The following is an 18,433-nucleotide window of genomic DNA, read 5'->3' as shown; positions in this document are numbered from 1 at the left end:
GTATTAAAAGTACATAATAACTAAATGTAAGATGAGACAGATGATGTAATCACTTTGATTAATATGCCCCTAAGGCAATAGGGACAAAAGTTCCACATACTGTCCAAGGTGACATGTGGTTTTTCTAATTTCCTTTGAATGAACTCTTGATCGCATAATAGGCATCCAGATTGGCAGCGATTCACAAGTATTAAAGGGAAAATATGTTCTTCTATGAAAAGAATCAGATATGCTTGAGGATGAGAAATTTAGCAAAATTTTTTTAAAAACTGAGTACCAACATGAAGTCTGAATGAAAAATGTACCTTGAACAACATGGCTTTCAACAACCATGTGACTATGGCAGCTCAGCCAATTTTCCCAAAAGCAATCAGTTGAACTTCTGACACAATACCCAACCCTGGCACCCACCTCGAACTGGATTCGCGGAGACGGCCGTGCTGAAGCACGGAAGTGGCCGGACTGATGTTAGGAGTCGCACAGCGAGACGTGCTCAGATCGCACTGATCCAGTAATTTGAGCAGCTCCTCCTCAGTGGGACCGCCTGCGTCTTCGGGAAACACACCCTCATTACCACCACTTCTGTCAAAAGCTCACTCTGTGCCCAACAGCTGCCCGCACGGAACCTACCCTTCTCCTCGCTTTTGTTCACCATATCCATGGCGGTGGTCAGGTCCCACATCTGGATGCTGCCGTTCGTGTGGCCCGTGAACAAGTAGCGCCGGGGCCGGGAGCCCATCCTGCTCGACCCCTCACATTCTCTCACGGTGAATGACGATATTGTTGTGCAGTCAACAGCCTGGATCTCACAGATCCTGCAAAAGATAGTCGTATATATATATAGCTGTAAATCATGGGCAACAACTAACACTTTGTAAGTCAGATTTTTGAAATCAATTGCTTCCTTATGAAGACATTATATATGTAAGACATTTAAAATGTTCAAGGCAAGTCGACAGAAATAAAATTCAAGACTTGTTTGAGTGTGTAGAAAAGGCGCTTATAAAACAATAATTTAAATAACTGAAATAATGCAAATAATTTAAGTCAACCTTAAAAGAAAAACAGAAAGAACCTTGATGGGAATTGAGTAATTCTTTAAAAGGAAGTTATAAAACTAAAATGGCAGAAAGAAACAAAGCAACTAGGCATGAAACTAGAAGACCTTGAGAAGTCATTAAAATTTATGTGCAGGGACACCTGGGTGGCTTAGTGAAGTGGCTGTCTTTGGCTCAGGTCATGAGTCCAGCGTCCTGGGATCGAGCCCCGCATCAGGCTCCCTGCTCAGCGGGAAGCCTACTTCTCCCTCTGACCCTCCCCCTGCTTGTGTTCCCTCTCTCGCGGTCTCTCTCTCTGTCAAATACATAAATAAAGAAAATCTTTAAATAAAATAAAATTTATGTGCAAATTATAAGTCTGAAACCAGAAAAAAATGTATAGTTGTATGGAGAAGTCTAAGTAGCATCCTCCATTAGGATAATATTCTTAACTTTTCTGAAGCATTTTTATAACTACTTCATTGATTTTCATAAAGGATAAAAGAACCTAAGAACAATTATCCACATCTGACAAACGAGGAAACCAAGGAATAATGTCAGCAAATGATTTGCCAGTCATTTAAGAGTTGACTGAATTGCACTTGATTGAATTATTTCTCCCAGACTACTTCAAAACAGATGGGGCTTATAAAAAAAAAAAATTAAGAACAATTAGTACCAGGCAAATGCAAGGTCAAAAAGTAAAGGAGGAAGGGGAAATACAATCCTGATCAACGTAAGAAACATAAAAATAGAATATGAAGCAGCTGAGCTTCCTAGCAGGCAGGGCAAAAAGTGATGACAGGGGAGAGGGGTTAACTACTGGATGCCCACATACAGTGATAGAGGCTATCCTAGTCTCACTCCTAATCTAAGGGAAAAGTTTTCAATATTTCACCATTGAGTATAAAGTTTACTGTAATTGTTTTTATAAGTATTATTTTCAGATTTAAAAAATCTGTCCTTTTAAGCACTCAGATTCCTTTTTTAAAAATCATAAATGGGTGAACTATCAATGTTTTTTCTGTGTTTATCAAGATGATCACAATTTTTCTTAATATAGTGAATTATATTTATTTTTAATAACACCTGTAAATTGACATAAAATATTTTTAAATCTAGATTACTGTTTACATTTAAAATAAAATAAACTAAAATGAAACACTATAAACCTATGTGCTTGAAAACAAACATGATTTTGCTTTTTGTTTTTCCTGTGGGCTAGATTCCTTAGAATTACTGCTTCCTTTAAAATGTTGACAAGGTTTGCTCCCTGCCCACTTTCAATAAAACCTGATTTCATTTTACTTCTCACTATTAAGAATCTGAACTGTCTGAACTGTCTTTAAACAAAACCTTTGCTTCACATTAGCTTCCTAAAGGGTTGATTTCCTATTTAATTCTATGAAGTATTTCGGATTATTTTTATAAACATACCTTTTCCACTGGAATTGTAATGTAAAAATTATGAAATTTGTTTTGTTATGCAGAGATTATAATTGATTATAACACACTGCTACTGTTTAAAGTGATAGAAGAGGGGGGGCCTGGGTGGCACCGTCGGCTGAGCTTGCAACTCTTGGCTTAGGCTCGGGCCTGGTCTCGGGGTTGTGATCGAGTCCCGTGTCAGCTCCACACTCCAGTGCGGAGTCTGCTTGGTTTCTCTCTCCCTCTCCCTCTGCCCCGCCCCACTCCTGCTTGATCTCTCTAAAATAAGTAAATAAATCTTTAAGTATCAGAAGAGGGAGAACACTAGAATTGAACAAGGATATGAAATACTACATCGTTAGAGGACGTTATGCAGCAGTTTTAATAAAGGTTTGGCAGCATCTTCACTGAATATGCAGAGAACACAATAAATCACAATGATTTATAACATTTCTCAAGATAATTTAACTTCTAACTACATTACAGGCTTCTAACACATTTTCTTTAAAAAAAACAAGGTGACAAAAAGATAGTTTAGTATATAAAAATCATTTTCTGGGATCAATTAACAACTGCTGATGACTACATGCAATGGACTTTGATGGAGAGAAAATATATCTCCAAGAGATTATTCATTAAAATATCAGAGACCAAACGCTGAAGGGTAACAATATCAGTAGCATCTGTAACATTAATATGAAAATCCATAACCTTCTTAATGACTACTAATAGGAATTCTACCTTTTTCACTTGCTTGCATGCAAAAGATCTTATGCTTTTAAAGAAGAGAAATGTACAACTCAATCTGTTTGAAGCTATATGTAATAATTTAAAAGAAGTCAAATTTCACTCAAATGGAAAAGGAAGGGGAAAATAACTTCTATTGTGCATCTGTTAGTGTCAGGGACCACACAAGATATTTCATGTTTTTAACTCATTCTATCTTATGACATCCTGCCAAGGTAGGTGAACTTTATTTTATAAAGAAACTGGGGGCTCAGAGAAACAAAGTAACAAGTTGAATTTACATAGCTAGTAAGAGCAAGTACCAAAATTAGAATTTAGTTCAGCTGTCTGCCATCAAATTCATGGCTTCCTGATCTCTCACTTGTCCTTCTTAACTGTCCACAGCATCAGTGAAAATCTTAAATAAATGCTAGAGGATAAGGCCTAAATACTCTGTCTTAATCTTAAGCTAAAACAATCACAAGATAATGACTAGATTTCTTTTTTCAACAATTCGTTTCTGGTAGTACTCTTTCATCAGTATGCCAAATTATTTAACAGGTTCCTTAAGACAAAAGTGACTTCTGAATATAAACACCTCTACAGTAAAGTCTTACCTTTTCCCAGTCGATGAGAGTCTTACAAACAGTTTGTTGGTGATGGGAACAACCTTCTGGATAAACACCTGTTGATCATCTCGCTCTCCAAAAGGCCCTTGGTCAGAACACAGACAACGTCAAAACAAGTTAACTGAAATTCAGTCGGTTTCATTGAACAAAAGGAACGTTAATATCAATACCAAAGGGGGGAAAAAAAGGATTTTTTCATGCTATCACTCTATGACTATAGTGATATGCACTGTATTGTGCATTCCATGTCCACGTCAGACACAGAAGGAAGGACTGCAAGTACTCCAACTGGCATTAAACCTTTTTTAAAAATACATTAATATTTCAAGTTATATTTTATGCACTAAGGCCATTAAAGCTGACGGCATTAATTTGCATAAGACTATACATTAAGTAAGAGTACTAGAATGAGACCTGTTAAAATATAGGCTCTACATCGTTTATCTTTGAGAATGTGCTCGGTTTCTTATAACTTCAGAAAAAGGATATATAAGTAAAATTATGTATTACAGATTTTTCTTTTTGTAAGGCCACATATTTATTTATATATATTATATATTTATTTATATATATTTATTTCTCTTAAAGAAATAAAGTACAACTTCATTAATTTTAATCAAAAGCTTGTTGCATCCTGCAAGGTTTTCAATTAAAAAAAAAAAAGATTCAATTATTTTTACTTGATTGTACTTGGCAAGGCAGGTAAATAGCTCATGTATTTTAGAAAGATTCTGAACAACATAAAAAAAAAGTGTTTCAGGGAAAACTTAAACATAAAATTCTAGTAATTCTCATTATCATACTCATTAGCTAAAATAATACCAACTCATTATTCACAAAAAGTATGTGATGTATGACATAATTTTACCTTACATGAATCATACCTAATTAATAAATGGAACAACATCTTTATTAGCTAGCAAATACCTACACTATCTTACTATGTGCCACAGTAAGTGCTTTGCAAGTAACTCATTTTAATCATCATGACAACCACATAAGGGATACACTATTATTATCTTCATTTTATAGATGAGAAAAGTAAGGCATCAAGAGATTAGTGAACCGAAGATCTCACAGGTCCTGCCTAATGGAACTGGAGTTCACACCCAAGATGTGGGAAAATGATCTGTCTCTGTGAAGACCGTGCATGTGTGTGTGTGAGAGAGAGAGAATCCATATGCACATGTGTCATACGGTGTCACGAGGGACAAATCACACCAACTTCATATACTTTTTGCTGAAATCATAGCCTTGTGATATATCATTTCCTGAAAGCCATAATGATGTCGTCAAGACAAGTGCCGGCCCTTTTCTAGCTTCAAATTTTATTTTCAGATTATCAGCAATAAGAGGAAAAAAAATTTCAAGTGTCAAATGTGCACAGCTATCACAGCTTTTAATTATAAACTAAAGTGGTTAGCATTTGGAGATATCATTTAAATAAGGAAATGATAAATAGATGAAAACTTTGCTCTCAACTTTTTAAACAAAAAATGCTGTAATCTGAATTTATAGAACTAAGTAAGAAACACATTGAATTTGTTTTAAATGAGTTTCAAAATTAAAGTGAAAAATTTTATATCTGAGAGTCAGTTTTAGGTTTCTACTACAGTTAACATACTACTTCTGGGTTGCCCATAAAGTATTTGAAAATGCCCCCAAATTATCTCACCCACCTATGTCGTTTCCAGAGGAATAGCTTCCATGACTTTCTGTCTCCTCCAGAGACAGTATCTTGAACGACGCTAACGGAGTAGAACCTGGCTGAGTAGAGATCATTCCTCTGAATCGTGTTACTGTCCATGTCCGGACATGATTATTATCTGCACACACTAGGAAAGAAAACAAAAAAAGTTGTTAAATATAGATTATAAAAGCACCAACAAAATCACTTTTATAAACACATTTTAACTTTTTAACTATGATCTATCTTAAATAGATCACAGCATATTTTGAGTGGCAAATGACATACTTATCCTATAATTATGCTTAATCTGTACCTGGCCAACAAAACTGAAAGAACTGATTACAGTTTACCTTGCTACAAATATAAGATATGTAAGTAAATCCATGGGTCCTTATAAAAGTAGCCTGTAGAATATAAATGTAAAAAAGGTAAAAAAAAAAAAAAAAAAAAAAAGTGTGTGCAAGAGAAAAGATGCTGAATATTATTCTGTTCTGTGGCTAAACTACATAGTAAATGAGTTGCCTAGTTTATTTTTTTCAACCACTGAAACTGCTTATGTTAAATATTAAACAACCTAGATCAGGAGTTATTGAAAATTTACTGGTACAAATTACACTTGGCAAAAAGCTTGTATCACCCATTCCTAGTTATATTAGGGAAAATTAAAATAAAGTTAAGAACTATTTTTATGTAAACTAAGAGAGTCTGCATTTAAGAAACAACTAGCTTCTTTTTTAATGTAAATAATTTTAAGTGGATATATATTGAGATATCTAACAAGTACCCCACCTCTGTTGTTTTTTCATCTGAGTAACTACTCCTTTAGAAAATATAAACTGGGCGCCTGGGTGGCTCAGTCGTTAAGCGTCTGCCTTTGGCTCAGGTCATGATCCCAGGGTCCTGGGATCGAGTCCCGCATCAGGCTCCCTGCTCAGCGGGAAGCCTGCTTCTCCCTCTCCCACTCCCCCTGCTTGTGTTCCCTCTCTCGCTGTGTCTCTCTCTGTCAAATAAATAAATAAAAATCTTTAAAAAAAAAAAGAAAAAGAAAATATAAACCAACTGGTATTATTAATGTAAAAAAATGTACTTTTGTGGCATGCCTTATTTAAAAAATGTACTTTTGAAAAAAAAAAATGTACTTTTGTGGCATTCCTTTTTAATGGAAAAGTGCAACTTATGTGGATTCCAGAGAATGTGCTATTATTAGCAATGAGCTATGAACTCACCAGTAAATACTAAGAAAGTATCCAAACTTTCTTAAACACACACCTTTCCTACTGGGTAAATTGCCATAGTTGCAAATTTTAAACAAAACTTTAGAAATTTAATTTTAACAAATAGCAATAAAAATTCAAAGTATACAGGTGTTTACTTATGTAACAAAATTCTCATGTCTCAGGATGCCGGTTTCTGGTGAAAAAGGAGACATTTAGTTCTTCGCTGTTTAATCAGCTTCATGGAAAATAATTTCCTGATTTCACTATTAAGCTTACTAGGATTCAGAAAAATACCTTAAAGAGAAAAGAAAATACCTTAAACACTTTAAGTGATTCAGTAGGCAATTATTACTATATTGTTAAAATTAATCACTTAAGTTTTTAAGACATGAAAACTAACACTATCAGAAAAAGAATGTTGTTACATATATATTGATATCCACCAGGTGGCAGAATAATGTAACTCAGTAAACATAAAAATACTCTAGATTTTTAGCTCAACTGGACATTTTTCTTGACAAATTTATTTAAATTTCAATCCTGCATGAAATATTTGATGTTAAAATGCACATTTCACTATGCAGTTCTCTGGCACCTCATCCTGAAATAACATCACCACCACCAAAATAATAGCAATTACTACTGAGTCTAAGTATGGTCATTTAAACATCACAATAACCTTGCACAACAGTCTTATTTTCTCACAGGATCCAATTACCTCATTTTACATAATATTTATTCAGCATCTTTTATGTGTCAAGAAGTACGGTAAGTGTTGAGAACAGAGTAAGAACTTCTGTTACTGTAAAATTTACATTCCAGAAGAGAGAGACAGATGACAAACAAGCAAACAAAACAACATGATCCAGTGATAAGTCTATGAAGAAAACAAATAGAGATGGTGACAGAGAAAGTGACCTGGATAGAGGTTTGGCTAATTGAGACAGGGTGGCCTCACTGAGGAGGTACTAGAAATGGACCTGAATGACAAAAAGGCAGCCAAACAAATATCTAGGGGTGAAACATTTCAAATAAAAAGAAGTGCAAAAGTTCTGAGGCATTTTTAAGAAATCAAAAAGCCAAAGGGTTAGGTTGTTGTGAGCAATACGAAAAGTGACGTGAAGGGTAGAGAGGAAAAGAGGCTTGAAAAGACAGGACCCATAATTGGAAAAACCCTATTAGTTTATTTATCCTGCATTTAATCGGAAGCCATCGGGAATCAGATACAGTTTACATTTTTAAAAGATATTTCTGGCTCTATGTACCATAAGGAACATGTACCATAGAGAGGCAAGAGAGAAACAGGCAAAAAACTTGAGCTCAGTGATGTAGGGGAGAAATGATAAAACTACCAGGTTGGGCAGCAATGGACACCGAGTGATCAGATTAGTGACATACATTGAAGCAAAGCTGAAAGGACTTACTGACAGATTACATGTTTGTGGAGATGAGAGAAAGGGAGGAACCAAGAGTGGTTCCTAGGTCCTCAGCTTGAGGAAATGAGCACATGGTGATACTATATACTAAGAGGGCTTCTGAGAGAAATATCAAAAGTACTATTTATCCAGGTAAATTTTGACGTGTCTATACAACCAGAGACAGACACTAGATACACAAGTTTGGAACTCTGCGAATGGTCACAGGTGGAGAAAAAGTCTGGGGGTCACTGGCACAGAGACGGTAACACTCAAGTCACAGGAAAACTACAAAGAAGAATGGAGAATCGAGGAAAGAGCGCTGAGGCAACCCCACACTTAGTAACTGTGCAAAAGAGGAGGAACCAGCAAGAGCGTGACAAAGACTCTTCAGTGGGGCAGGTGAGTTGCTGTATGAAAACCTGAAGAGGAGACGGATTGTTTCAGGGGGGCATAATTATACTCAAAACCATCTGACTTTATACTCAATTAGATATCAATAAAAGCACATCCATCCACCCACCCACCTACCCATCCATCCATGGACAAGGTACTTCAGCTCCATTTAGTGTTTACTCAGACTAGAGATTAGTGAAAGATGCATCACCTTTTAATATTATGTCGTCTTCATATAAACAAACTTGATAGATGAAAATGATGCTTATAAAAAGTTTAAGTTAGGCAGGAACTAATCTACAAAAGATCTAATGTAAAAGCAGGCTCTACCAACACACTGGACTCAAAATAAAATTAAAGCCTTTTAGAAATCTTCACATACAATGAACCTCATCAATGGAATTTTATTGTGTGATCGTCATACTTCGTGTGTCACACTCATTAAGCTTAAAAATCTGTATCATTTAAGTATCTAATTAGTATCTACACTTTCTGTTCTTATCAGTACCTACATTTTAAAAAAATTTAATGATTAAGGAACAACAAACACACAAAAATGTAATTTTCTTCAAATAATCTCTTTATATATTTCTTAGTTTTTAATATTTTTAGAAAATGATCAAACAACAAATACACCCATAAATCTACAACTTTAGTTTTATTTAAACCTTAAGACAATACAACCAAATTTATATTAAATTCATACTTCGTAAACTTCTCTAAATATGCCATGAGAACAAAATACTAGAATAGAGAGTAAATAAAAGATACGGTCAACTCTTTCCTAAATGTATGTATACTACAACCAGGCAAAATAAAAAAAAAAAATTTTAGAAGACAACCATAACATTTCTTCAGTTATTAAACTTTTCTACCATTTCTTCTAATATGTTTTTCTAACACAAAGCAGTGCTTTTCTATTCTTTCCGTTTGTAGGAGTCTAGAAAACGACCCACAAGGCAACGAGGTTTTACAGGGGGCCGCCCTCCTCACCAGGACTTTACCTGACACCAGATGCTTCTCGGACAGCATGATTTTTGTAACAGGACTTCGGTGAACTGTGAAAGTCTGAAAGAGCTGCGGGCCCGAGCCCACCGTCTCCGGGTGCTGCACGATCACCCGCACTGCGCCAGAACTCGTACCGTAGGCGATCTCAATCCAGTTACCAGAGACACCTACACGAGGTCAGAAGTTGAAAGGGGGCGCATCAGAGGACGACAGAAAGCTGCCCTGGGAGAAACGCTTTCCTGAGCCCCAAATCCAGCCCGGCACAGACACCGTATTAAAATCATGATTTCCTTTACGAGTCCTTTCCCAGCCTGCCCTCCCAGGTAGACTTGTGCAGCCCTCCCCTGGGCTGTCTGTTAGGGTCTATCACAGCAACTGCAACACCCACTCCTCTATTTCCAAGTCTCTCTCCACTTGTTACTGACAGAGACTGAATCACAACCACCTCACGGAGTGCAGGAGACATGGCAGGTCCTCAATAAATGTTTAAAGAATTAGTAAATCTGACATGCTAAGAATGCCACCGACGTAACACAGTATTTCTAAAGCAATATTCCATTATCACTTCCGGCCTAGAAAACCCATGTGTTTTACTTTTCCTTGTGCTATATTACTGATTCTTTCTTGAATGCTCATGTATATACTATTTAATAGACTCAAAATACTTAGCTCTGAAACAAATACACCCATGACGTTGCTTACATCATACTTACCTATGGTGTCTCTTCTAATTATGCACAGCTCACTGGGTCAAGTTCACCTGTGGCTTTTTTTTTTTTAAGACCAGTGTCCAGACTCCATTACATATTTAAAGACAGAATGGAGTTCAGTGACCATTATACTTAAAAAGGTTCACAGAGAACCATTTAGCTTTAATAGTTATTTTTCCTGATTCACCTGAAAATACTTGAATCAAAAGAGAAAGACCATCCCACAGGAAACACTTCTAACCTAAAAAGTGACCCCATTCTCCCCCTGCCACTGCAAGTTTTTTTCCTCCCTTTTTAATTAGATTGAAAAGAAATGCACATCTCACTCTGGAACAGAGGGCAGCAAACTTTCTGTAAAAGGCTAGATGGCAAATATTTCAAACTTTCCATGCCATACTGTCTGTCATAACCACTCAACTCTGTCAACTGATGCACAAAAGCAGCCAATATGGAAGACCATCAATAAAAAGAGCAGTTTGTGGACCCACTTTAGCACAAGATAGCTGAAATCCTACTATAATATTACTCAAAATCATCTGCATACATTAGAATATTTCACACTGAAGATGATTTCCTTCAATGAATTCAATAAAGTGATGATTTTATAGAAGGACCACATTCAAATATATTAGTATTGCTGGACCCATGTTACTATTTCCTATAATTCCTTTCATTATAGATAAACTTTAAATTTCCCATTTATGTTTTATCTTTCAATCTAGAATGTAAAAATATAAAAAATACAAAAATTCTTAATAAAATTTCATTGCAATGGCCTTGGAAAGACCATGAAAGCTACAGATACTACACTTTCAAAAAAAAAATGTCTTTTCCAATAACAAATTAAAAGTTTCCCAAGGAAGTAAGGCAATTTCCAAAAGAGATTAACAGTCTGAAAGCTTTCTCACTTTTGGTTAAAAAAGTAAAAAGCTCCTAATTTCAAAACAAAATCAGCTATGGTAAATAGGAAGGTAAATGTACAGATTTTTTTTTTTAATAATTTTAGTTAATACTGTCATGTTTTACTTAAATATAACTCAGGAGAGGAAAAGTTCTGATTTCCCACCTCAACTTATCCTTGTTTATTGGTCATGTTTGGCTTCAATACATAACCAAATATAAACTTCAGACTGAGAGATGATATCTTTCGAACTACAGTTCTCAAAAAGAAAGGACTGGATTAGTTCTACCACAACAGACCAATAAACAAACATATATTCTCAAAAAAAGGTAAAGAATTTATAAGAATTTTGCCAGGTACTAACTTGTTTTGGGTGTGAGGTAAACACTCAGCGCAGTAATGGCATCATTTGAAGGATCGTGATAAAGCTCGGTTACAAGAAGATCATTATCCTTCATTCGCAAAGGAAACTTCTGCATATCTAAAAAATAAAAATTTTAAATAATATATATACTTTTAAAGATTTTATTTATTCATTCGAGACAAAGAGATAGAGAGAGAGAGAGCATGAGCAGGTGGAGAGGCAGAGGGAGAGGGAGAAGCAGGCTCCCCACTGAGCCAGGAGCCCGACGTGGGGCTTGAGCCCAGGACCCCGGGATTATGACCTGAGCCGAAGGCAGGCGTTTAACCATCTGAGCCACCCAGGCGCCCCAAAAATTTTAAATAATATTAAAATAGTATATCTATTTAAAATTTTAAAAGGTAGTATTTTATTTTTAAAAAATCGTATTAAGTAGGATCAGGCTAAATGTCCACAGCCTTACCTATGTAATATATCGATCCATTGTTACATCCCAGTAGAAGGAATGAGCCAGCAGTGTCATAACTCGTTATAGGAACAACATCCTGAACCTGATGTAGGAAGATTATTATTAGATGTTAGATATTAATTATCATTTATATTTCCTGATCAACTTCCTCAAAATTTCGACTCTTTTAACTAAAACAAAACAAAACAAAAAACTCACTAGGGGTGCCTGGCTAAGTCAGTAAAGCATGGAACTCAATCTTGGTAGCATGAGTTCAAGCCCCACACTGGGTGTGGAGATTACCTAAGGAAATAAAAAAAAAAACCTAACTAATATCTAAATAGGACTTAGAAAATTACTTTCTTTACACACAAACACACTCCACAGGGAACTCTGAAGAACTACCAATATAGTTCCTTTTCTTTTAAAAATTTTATTTATTTATTTATTTATTAAAGAAGGAGCAAGCTCGCACAGCAGAGGGAGAGGAGAAGCAAGCTCCCCACTGAGCAGAGAGGGAGCCTGAAGGGGAAGGCGGGGGGGGGACGGACTCAATCCCAGGACCCCGGGATCATGACCTGAGCCGAAGGCAGACGCTTAACGGTCTGATCTGCCCAGGTGCCCCCAATATAGTTCCTTTTAAAGCTTTTTTTTAAAAAAAAATGCTATTTCCGGGGCGCCTGGGTGGCTCAGTCATTAAGTGTCTGCCTTCAGCTCAGGTCATGATCCCAGGGTCCTGGGATCGAGCCCCTCCTCTAGGGCAAAGAACTTGTCTTTTATGTTTCCTAATGCATTCCAAGTGCTTACAACAGTGGTACAAAGTGGACACTCAATAAATATCTGTTGAATGAATGCTAGGCTAATCAGAGTAGGCTGATGCAATAAGACAAATTCCAGTTCCAGGTTGCCAAGCTGGAAGCAAAAAAGAAAAGCAGCATCGGGCTCCCTGCTCGGCGGGAAGCCTGCTTCTCCCTCTCCCACTCCCCCTGCTTGTGTTCCCTCTCTCGCTGTGTCTCTCTCTGTCAAATAAATAAAATCTTTAAAATGAACAAACAAACAAATAAATAAATAAAATGTTATTCCCACAACAGCACTTTCCTTTCAGAATTCCGATGGATTATGTCTTTTCTCTGCACATGACTGTGAGCTCACAGCATACATTAAAACTGAAGGCCTAATCTGACTAGGTTCCTTTCCCCTTCTCTCTCCTCGGAGAGATTAAACGGCCTCTGCCCAAACCCACACAGTAGGGACGGTGTTACAGCTAGAAAACCGATGACCGCCAAACAGCACCTGCTCCCCGGATAATTCACCACCGTGTCTTTGACAAATGGTATTATTCTCTATCTCCATTCCTTCCGCTGAAGACCTTACCTCTGTTTCCTAGGAAATGGCAAGACAAAAAAGTCCCTTTGAACTTTTGTTTTTTCCAAGTACTAGAATAAAAACATCAGCTTTCCAAGCAAATCTGTCTAGTTAACAATCAATAACTGCCTGTATTTGTGCTACAGGAAAAGCAAAGGGCACAGTTCTACTACAAAACAGAGTAACAAACAAACAAACAATGTTTTGTAGAGCAGCGGCCACGATGTAAGATCACTGCATCTTCCCTACGCAGAGCCGGGCCAGAGATGCCTGTGAAACTTCAGAGGCGACGTTTAAGTGAACTGTTTCCCGCGTATCAGGTACTGGCCCAGAGAACGAGTAACTGGACGCATGAGGGATGTGAGATATCACACTTGCTCCGTAAGAGCTCGGAAACTTGAGGGCGAGAAAGAAACCTGAGAGCAAGAGAGGGGAAAAAAAGACAATCACAGTGTGATGGGCACTAAAATAGTGTGCGGTACAATCAGAGAGGAGGGAGGATTCCCCGCTCAGTCCCATGTGGGGAGAAGGGCAAAGATCAAGGAAAATTCAGAAAGGAGGTAAAGCTTGAAAATCGAACAAGTCAAGTAGGAGTTAGGTAGGGGAAGGGCATGTCTGACAGAACACCGGGCGTATCAGCGCCCCCATCTGGGTCCCTTCTAAATAAAAGGAACACATTTAACCAAAAGCTGAAACTTGGAAGTAATGATTCCTATAAAGCTGCCGACACATGACCCTCGCTTCCACGTGAACCTTCTGGTGTCAGACATACAAATAGTGCAAAGATTCAATTACCAGCCCCCCGCGCTGACCCCAGGTCCGGTTTCTGTTTCATCAGAACCAGCAAGTTTTGTAGCAGGGCGACACTGAGAGATTCTCAGTCATATGAGTGAAGACGTCTGAAGAACGGAGGGAAGGCGACTTTAGCACCAAGGACCAGTTTTCTCATGCCAAGTTCATTTTTGTAGTTCTAGCACTCCAGAAGGAGCTTCAACTGCGAGCCCAGAATCTTCAGAATAGGAGGATGGGGACAGATAAGGGCATGAGATTCCTCTCCCTTTAGATCCCCTTTTCAATGAAAGAGGCAGTAGCCGGCAGCATCCCGCGGCACATCTAAGACAAACATCTCTACCGTTTGTTCTCCGGGAAGATGGGCTCTACATTAGAGCCTTCCTACTCCTCTTTCTGCCACCCTTGACCCAAATCCCACTCTTCCTTCACGCCTACCCCTCAGTACAAGAAGAGAGAAAGCAGAGGATGAGTAAGGTTACAGAGGAGCCAGGACTGAGTTCTCTCCTAGCAGAGGCGAGAGCCGGTCATTCTGTGGCCTCCTCTTCTTTACCCTAACAACTTCACATGGAGACCCTGAGAAACTGTACTGATTCGGGTATTTGGCTGAGTCGTGATGGTCACAAATCTACAATATTACACAAATCTCTCTTAAGGTGGCACACAGTGATTATCATTATGTCTTATGTGCAAAATTAAATGATATACAATTTGAAAATAGTCTAAAAAAAAAAAAAAATCAATCTATGTTCCCAAGCAATACAAGGCCCCTAGTCTTTCAACCAGTCTCTACCTACATAATCACCATTTTTAACAGCATGTTTTAAACCTCATCCATTACTTATTAAATAATCACTTATTTAGATTTACCAGCCTATCAATTTCTTTGCTGATGTTTATTTCATTCCAGTCCTTCCCCTTCGAAGTATAAATAAATATCCTTCTTATCAAAGGGCATTTCTTTTAAGATTATTTATTTATTTAAAGGGAGAACAGGAGCAGGGGGAGGGACAGAGGGGAAAAGACAGAGGGGGGGCGAGGCATACTCCCCACTGAGCAGGGGAGCCCGATGGGGGCGGCGGGCTAGATATCAGATCCTGAGATTATGACCTGAGCCAAAATCAAGACATGGACGTATAACCGAATGAGCCACCTATGCACCCCAAAGAGTATTTCTTTAGTGGCCTTTTCATTGAAGATTGTAAGTTTAAACAAAAAAAAAAACAAAAAACTGAAACATCTCTTTAAAAAAATCATTTTTCTTTTCTCTTACCCAAATCAGATACAGTGATTTTATAAAATTTTCATTAAAATCTTAATGAGGGGCTCCTGGATGATTCAGTCGGTTAAGCATCTGCCTTCGGCTCAGGTCATGGTTTCCCCTCTCCCTCCGTCCCTCTCCCCCCTCCTACTCTCTCTCTCATTCACTCTCTCTCTCTCTCAAATAAATAAATAAAATCTTAAAAAAATTTTTTTTAAAAAAGTAAAGTAAAATAAAATCCTATTGAAGCTGTCCTAGGGAGCCTGGGTGGCTCGGTCAGTTAAGCGTCTGACTCTTGATTTTGGCTGAGGTCCTGATCTCAGGGTTCTACGATGGAGCCCTGCATGGGGCTCCACACTGGGTGTGGAGCCTGCTTAAGATCCTCTTCCTCTCCCTCTGCCCCCCCCCAACAATTTCACAACAGCTTGTAGAACTTACACACACACACACACACACTCTCTCTCTCTCTCTCTTATTCATCTGATTGACATATTTCAAATCCATCTTGATCATACAACAGTTGTCCTGTGGACTTTGTGCGTTACTCGTGGGCAGAACCTTTGCTGAAGGCCAGCTCAGCACCTACTCAACCAGTGCCAGATGTCACAGGGGTCAGCCGCGGGTCCAAAGTGTCCAGTGAGATCTGCATGTCAGACGCTGAGCTTTCACTACATCCCATCTCTGCTCTGCACTACAAAGGCATTCATCTAGCTGCTCTGTAAGGCCTGTTTGCTGCATGAATGCTCAACTTTCCCAAGGTCTTCCTGAAATGTAGTAACAAACCTACTTTGTCAGATACGGTTTTCAACTCATGCGTATACCAAACAAGCAGCGGGTTATACAGGGAACTAAGACCTTAAGAATAAAGGACACTCTGAGGATGCTGGTACAGTTTTTAGGATCCCAAAGATACGAAACCTTTTATACGTAGTTTTGAGAACATTGGTAAAAAAACCAAAAAGGTAATAAAGAAGCATGTTCCTTCAGGAACCCAAATTTACCCGAGTGGTTTTACACATAGCATAGCTTCCCCCACCCACAGAAAGCTCAGACTTGACATAATTAGTCAAATAACATATCTGAAAGCAGACCTTCCATTAATCATTAAAATTCACATTCCTCTTTACAGAAATATCACCAGCTGCAGAATCCATCTGATCAACTTTCTTCTACCTACGCTTCAGATGCACAGATCTGCACTCCTTTTCCTACACTCCTCGGCCCATCACTTTGTGGTGACAACCACCGTACCTTTCCCCGTGCCTATATGAAAGGCCCACTCTAGCTAACATTTTTTTTTCTACAAACAGGACTTCTATCCCTCATCTAACATAAAACTGAATTTTCTCTGATTCTAACCCCTTTCACTGGAAGTCTTTCATTCTCTCACCATCGGCCCCGAATCTCACGGGTCATAAGATCGAAAGAATGCTGCTGCACAAGCTCAACTGTCATCATGACATTCAACCATTTATTTCTACCGAGGCTGAAACTTCCAGATCAAGCCATCACCTCTGAGGATCTGGGCATCTGGATCGCAATTTACTTTTATCTTACTCTCTACTACTCTCCTAGCACCTTAATGTGCATACCGATCATCCTTACAGTCTGCTGAGTCCTATATCCAATACTTTCAATTACAAGTCAGTTCTACATTATGATCACTGAAAACTGTCCCAACTCCAAAATCTTAAATTAAGACTCTGACTACAACTTCCTATCTTCCCAACAATTCTCATTCCTTTCAAGTCATCAATCTGCTTTAACATCCCTCCAGTCCCGACATCCCTGCATCCTGCTCTGTCTACCCGGCACCTCCTCACTTCTTGATCTCACAATTTCAACTCCTTTGCATTTTTATGTTTTCTCATCCCGTGGTGTGTCATATCTACCTTATTACGTCTCCAATCCTGGATCAGGCCGTAATCCTGTTCCTCTCTTGCTCCTGTTCTCGGCACTGAGCACTAATGGAGAAACTCACTTAGTTCTATCACCCAAGTCCACTACAAATGTACGATTTCTCATCTCTGCAATCCCTGATACATAGTGCCACTGTCTTTCTCTTCCTCTGAATTTATGTTCTTCAGCATTCCTTTCTTACTCTTCTGTCAGAGGAAGAAGTGTCTCTGGTCTCTGTTAGGCAAACTCCTCTAAACTGTTTAGATCTCACACACTCCTGACTTTCATGGGACTAGAAATCATCTCCATTCTTTCACTCTTCATGTGCTTTCTCTGACAACTCCCCTCTCTGACTACAAGCATGCTTAAGCTTCTCCCATCCTAGAGAAAAACATAAAATAAAGCACTGAACATCTTTATCACAATCTAGCCTCAATCCTTAAGCTATCACTTTGTTTCCCTGCTTTCCTTCACCAAACTTCTTGAAAGGTAACTCTGAATTTGCTGTCTCTAATCTCTGATCTTTTAATTCCTCAGTTCCCACAATCTGGCTTTCTCCAACCAAAACCTAATTAACTTATATTTGCAAATCAAATCCTAGACTACGTCATTTCTCAATCATATCACATATGTCCCTTTGTAGTTTCCTATCTTGTTCCCATAATTGCTAATGTCTCCCAGAGTTCTTTTTCTTCCTACATACATCCACTTAACAGAAAACCTTATCAATTCTTATTTTTCAGGTATCACAGAAGTGTTGTGGTTTCCAAATACTTCTTCCTAGCCCTTTCTTTGCTCCTAAATTCCAAAGGGGTACTCCCAAATGTGTACTAACACCTGCGCTCGGACACCCACAGGAATATCAAACATATGTAATCAATCTAATTATCCTTCATACTGTCCCCCACTATATCTGCTTCTCTTCCTACGTTCCCTGTCAATTTATTACTATCCACCTGACTGTCGAAACTAGGAATCCAAAACTAGAAATACATCTCATCTCTCTCCTTCTTTAATTTTCCATACCCAAACCAGGTATCAATCCTGTAATTTGAGGAAGGTTTATGAAATGTTTTTCAAATAGTCTCATCTTTGCCATCTCTACCACCGCTGTCTTTAGTCAAATCTCTCCGCTTCGTTGCTGCATTACTCC

General features: G+C 38.1%; 1 protein-coding gene across 2 annotated transcripts in view; it reads right to left on the bottom strand.

The window, feature by feature from the left end:
- Positions 1–18,433, bottom strand: part of KCTD3 (potassium channel tetramerization domain containing 3) — a 49,280-nt gene that overhangs the window by 2,135 nt on the left and 28,712 nt on the right. Inside the window, exons 11-17 of one of the 2 annotated variants that reach the window (XM_078078358.1) lie at positions 11,982–12,069; positions 11,522–11,638; positions 9,543–9,713; positions 5,500–5,655; positions 3,809–3,905; positions 631–815; positions 412–544 (exon numbers count right to left, since the gene is read on the bottom strand). In XM_078078358.1, the coding sequence (XP_077934484.1) occupies positions 412–544; positions 631–815; positions 3,809–3,905; positions 5,500–5,655; positions 9,543–9,713; positions 11,522–11,638; positions 11,982–12,069 (947 nt within the window). Of the gene's footprint in view, positions 1–411; positions 551–630; positions 816–3,808; positions 3,906–5,499; positions 5,656–9,542; positions 9,714–11,521; positions 11,639–11,981; positions 12,070–18,433 lie in introns of both variants that reach the window. The other variant, XM_078078357.1, reaches the window with a different exon arrangement.

This window comes from Halichoerus grypus, chromosome 7 (genome assembly GCF_964656455.1).
Source record: "Halichoerus grypus chromosome 7, mHalGry1.hap1.1, whole genome shotgun sequence".
In the NCBI taxonomy this organism is placed as follows: Eukaryota; Metazoa; Chordata; class Mammalia; order Carnivora; family Phocidae; genus Halichoerus; species Halichoerus grypus.
Note: the sequence above shows the minus strand (reverse complement) of the source record. Positions and strands in the feature narration are given on the sequence as shown.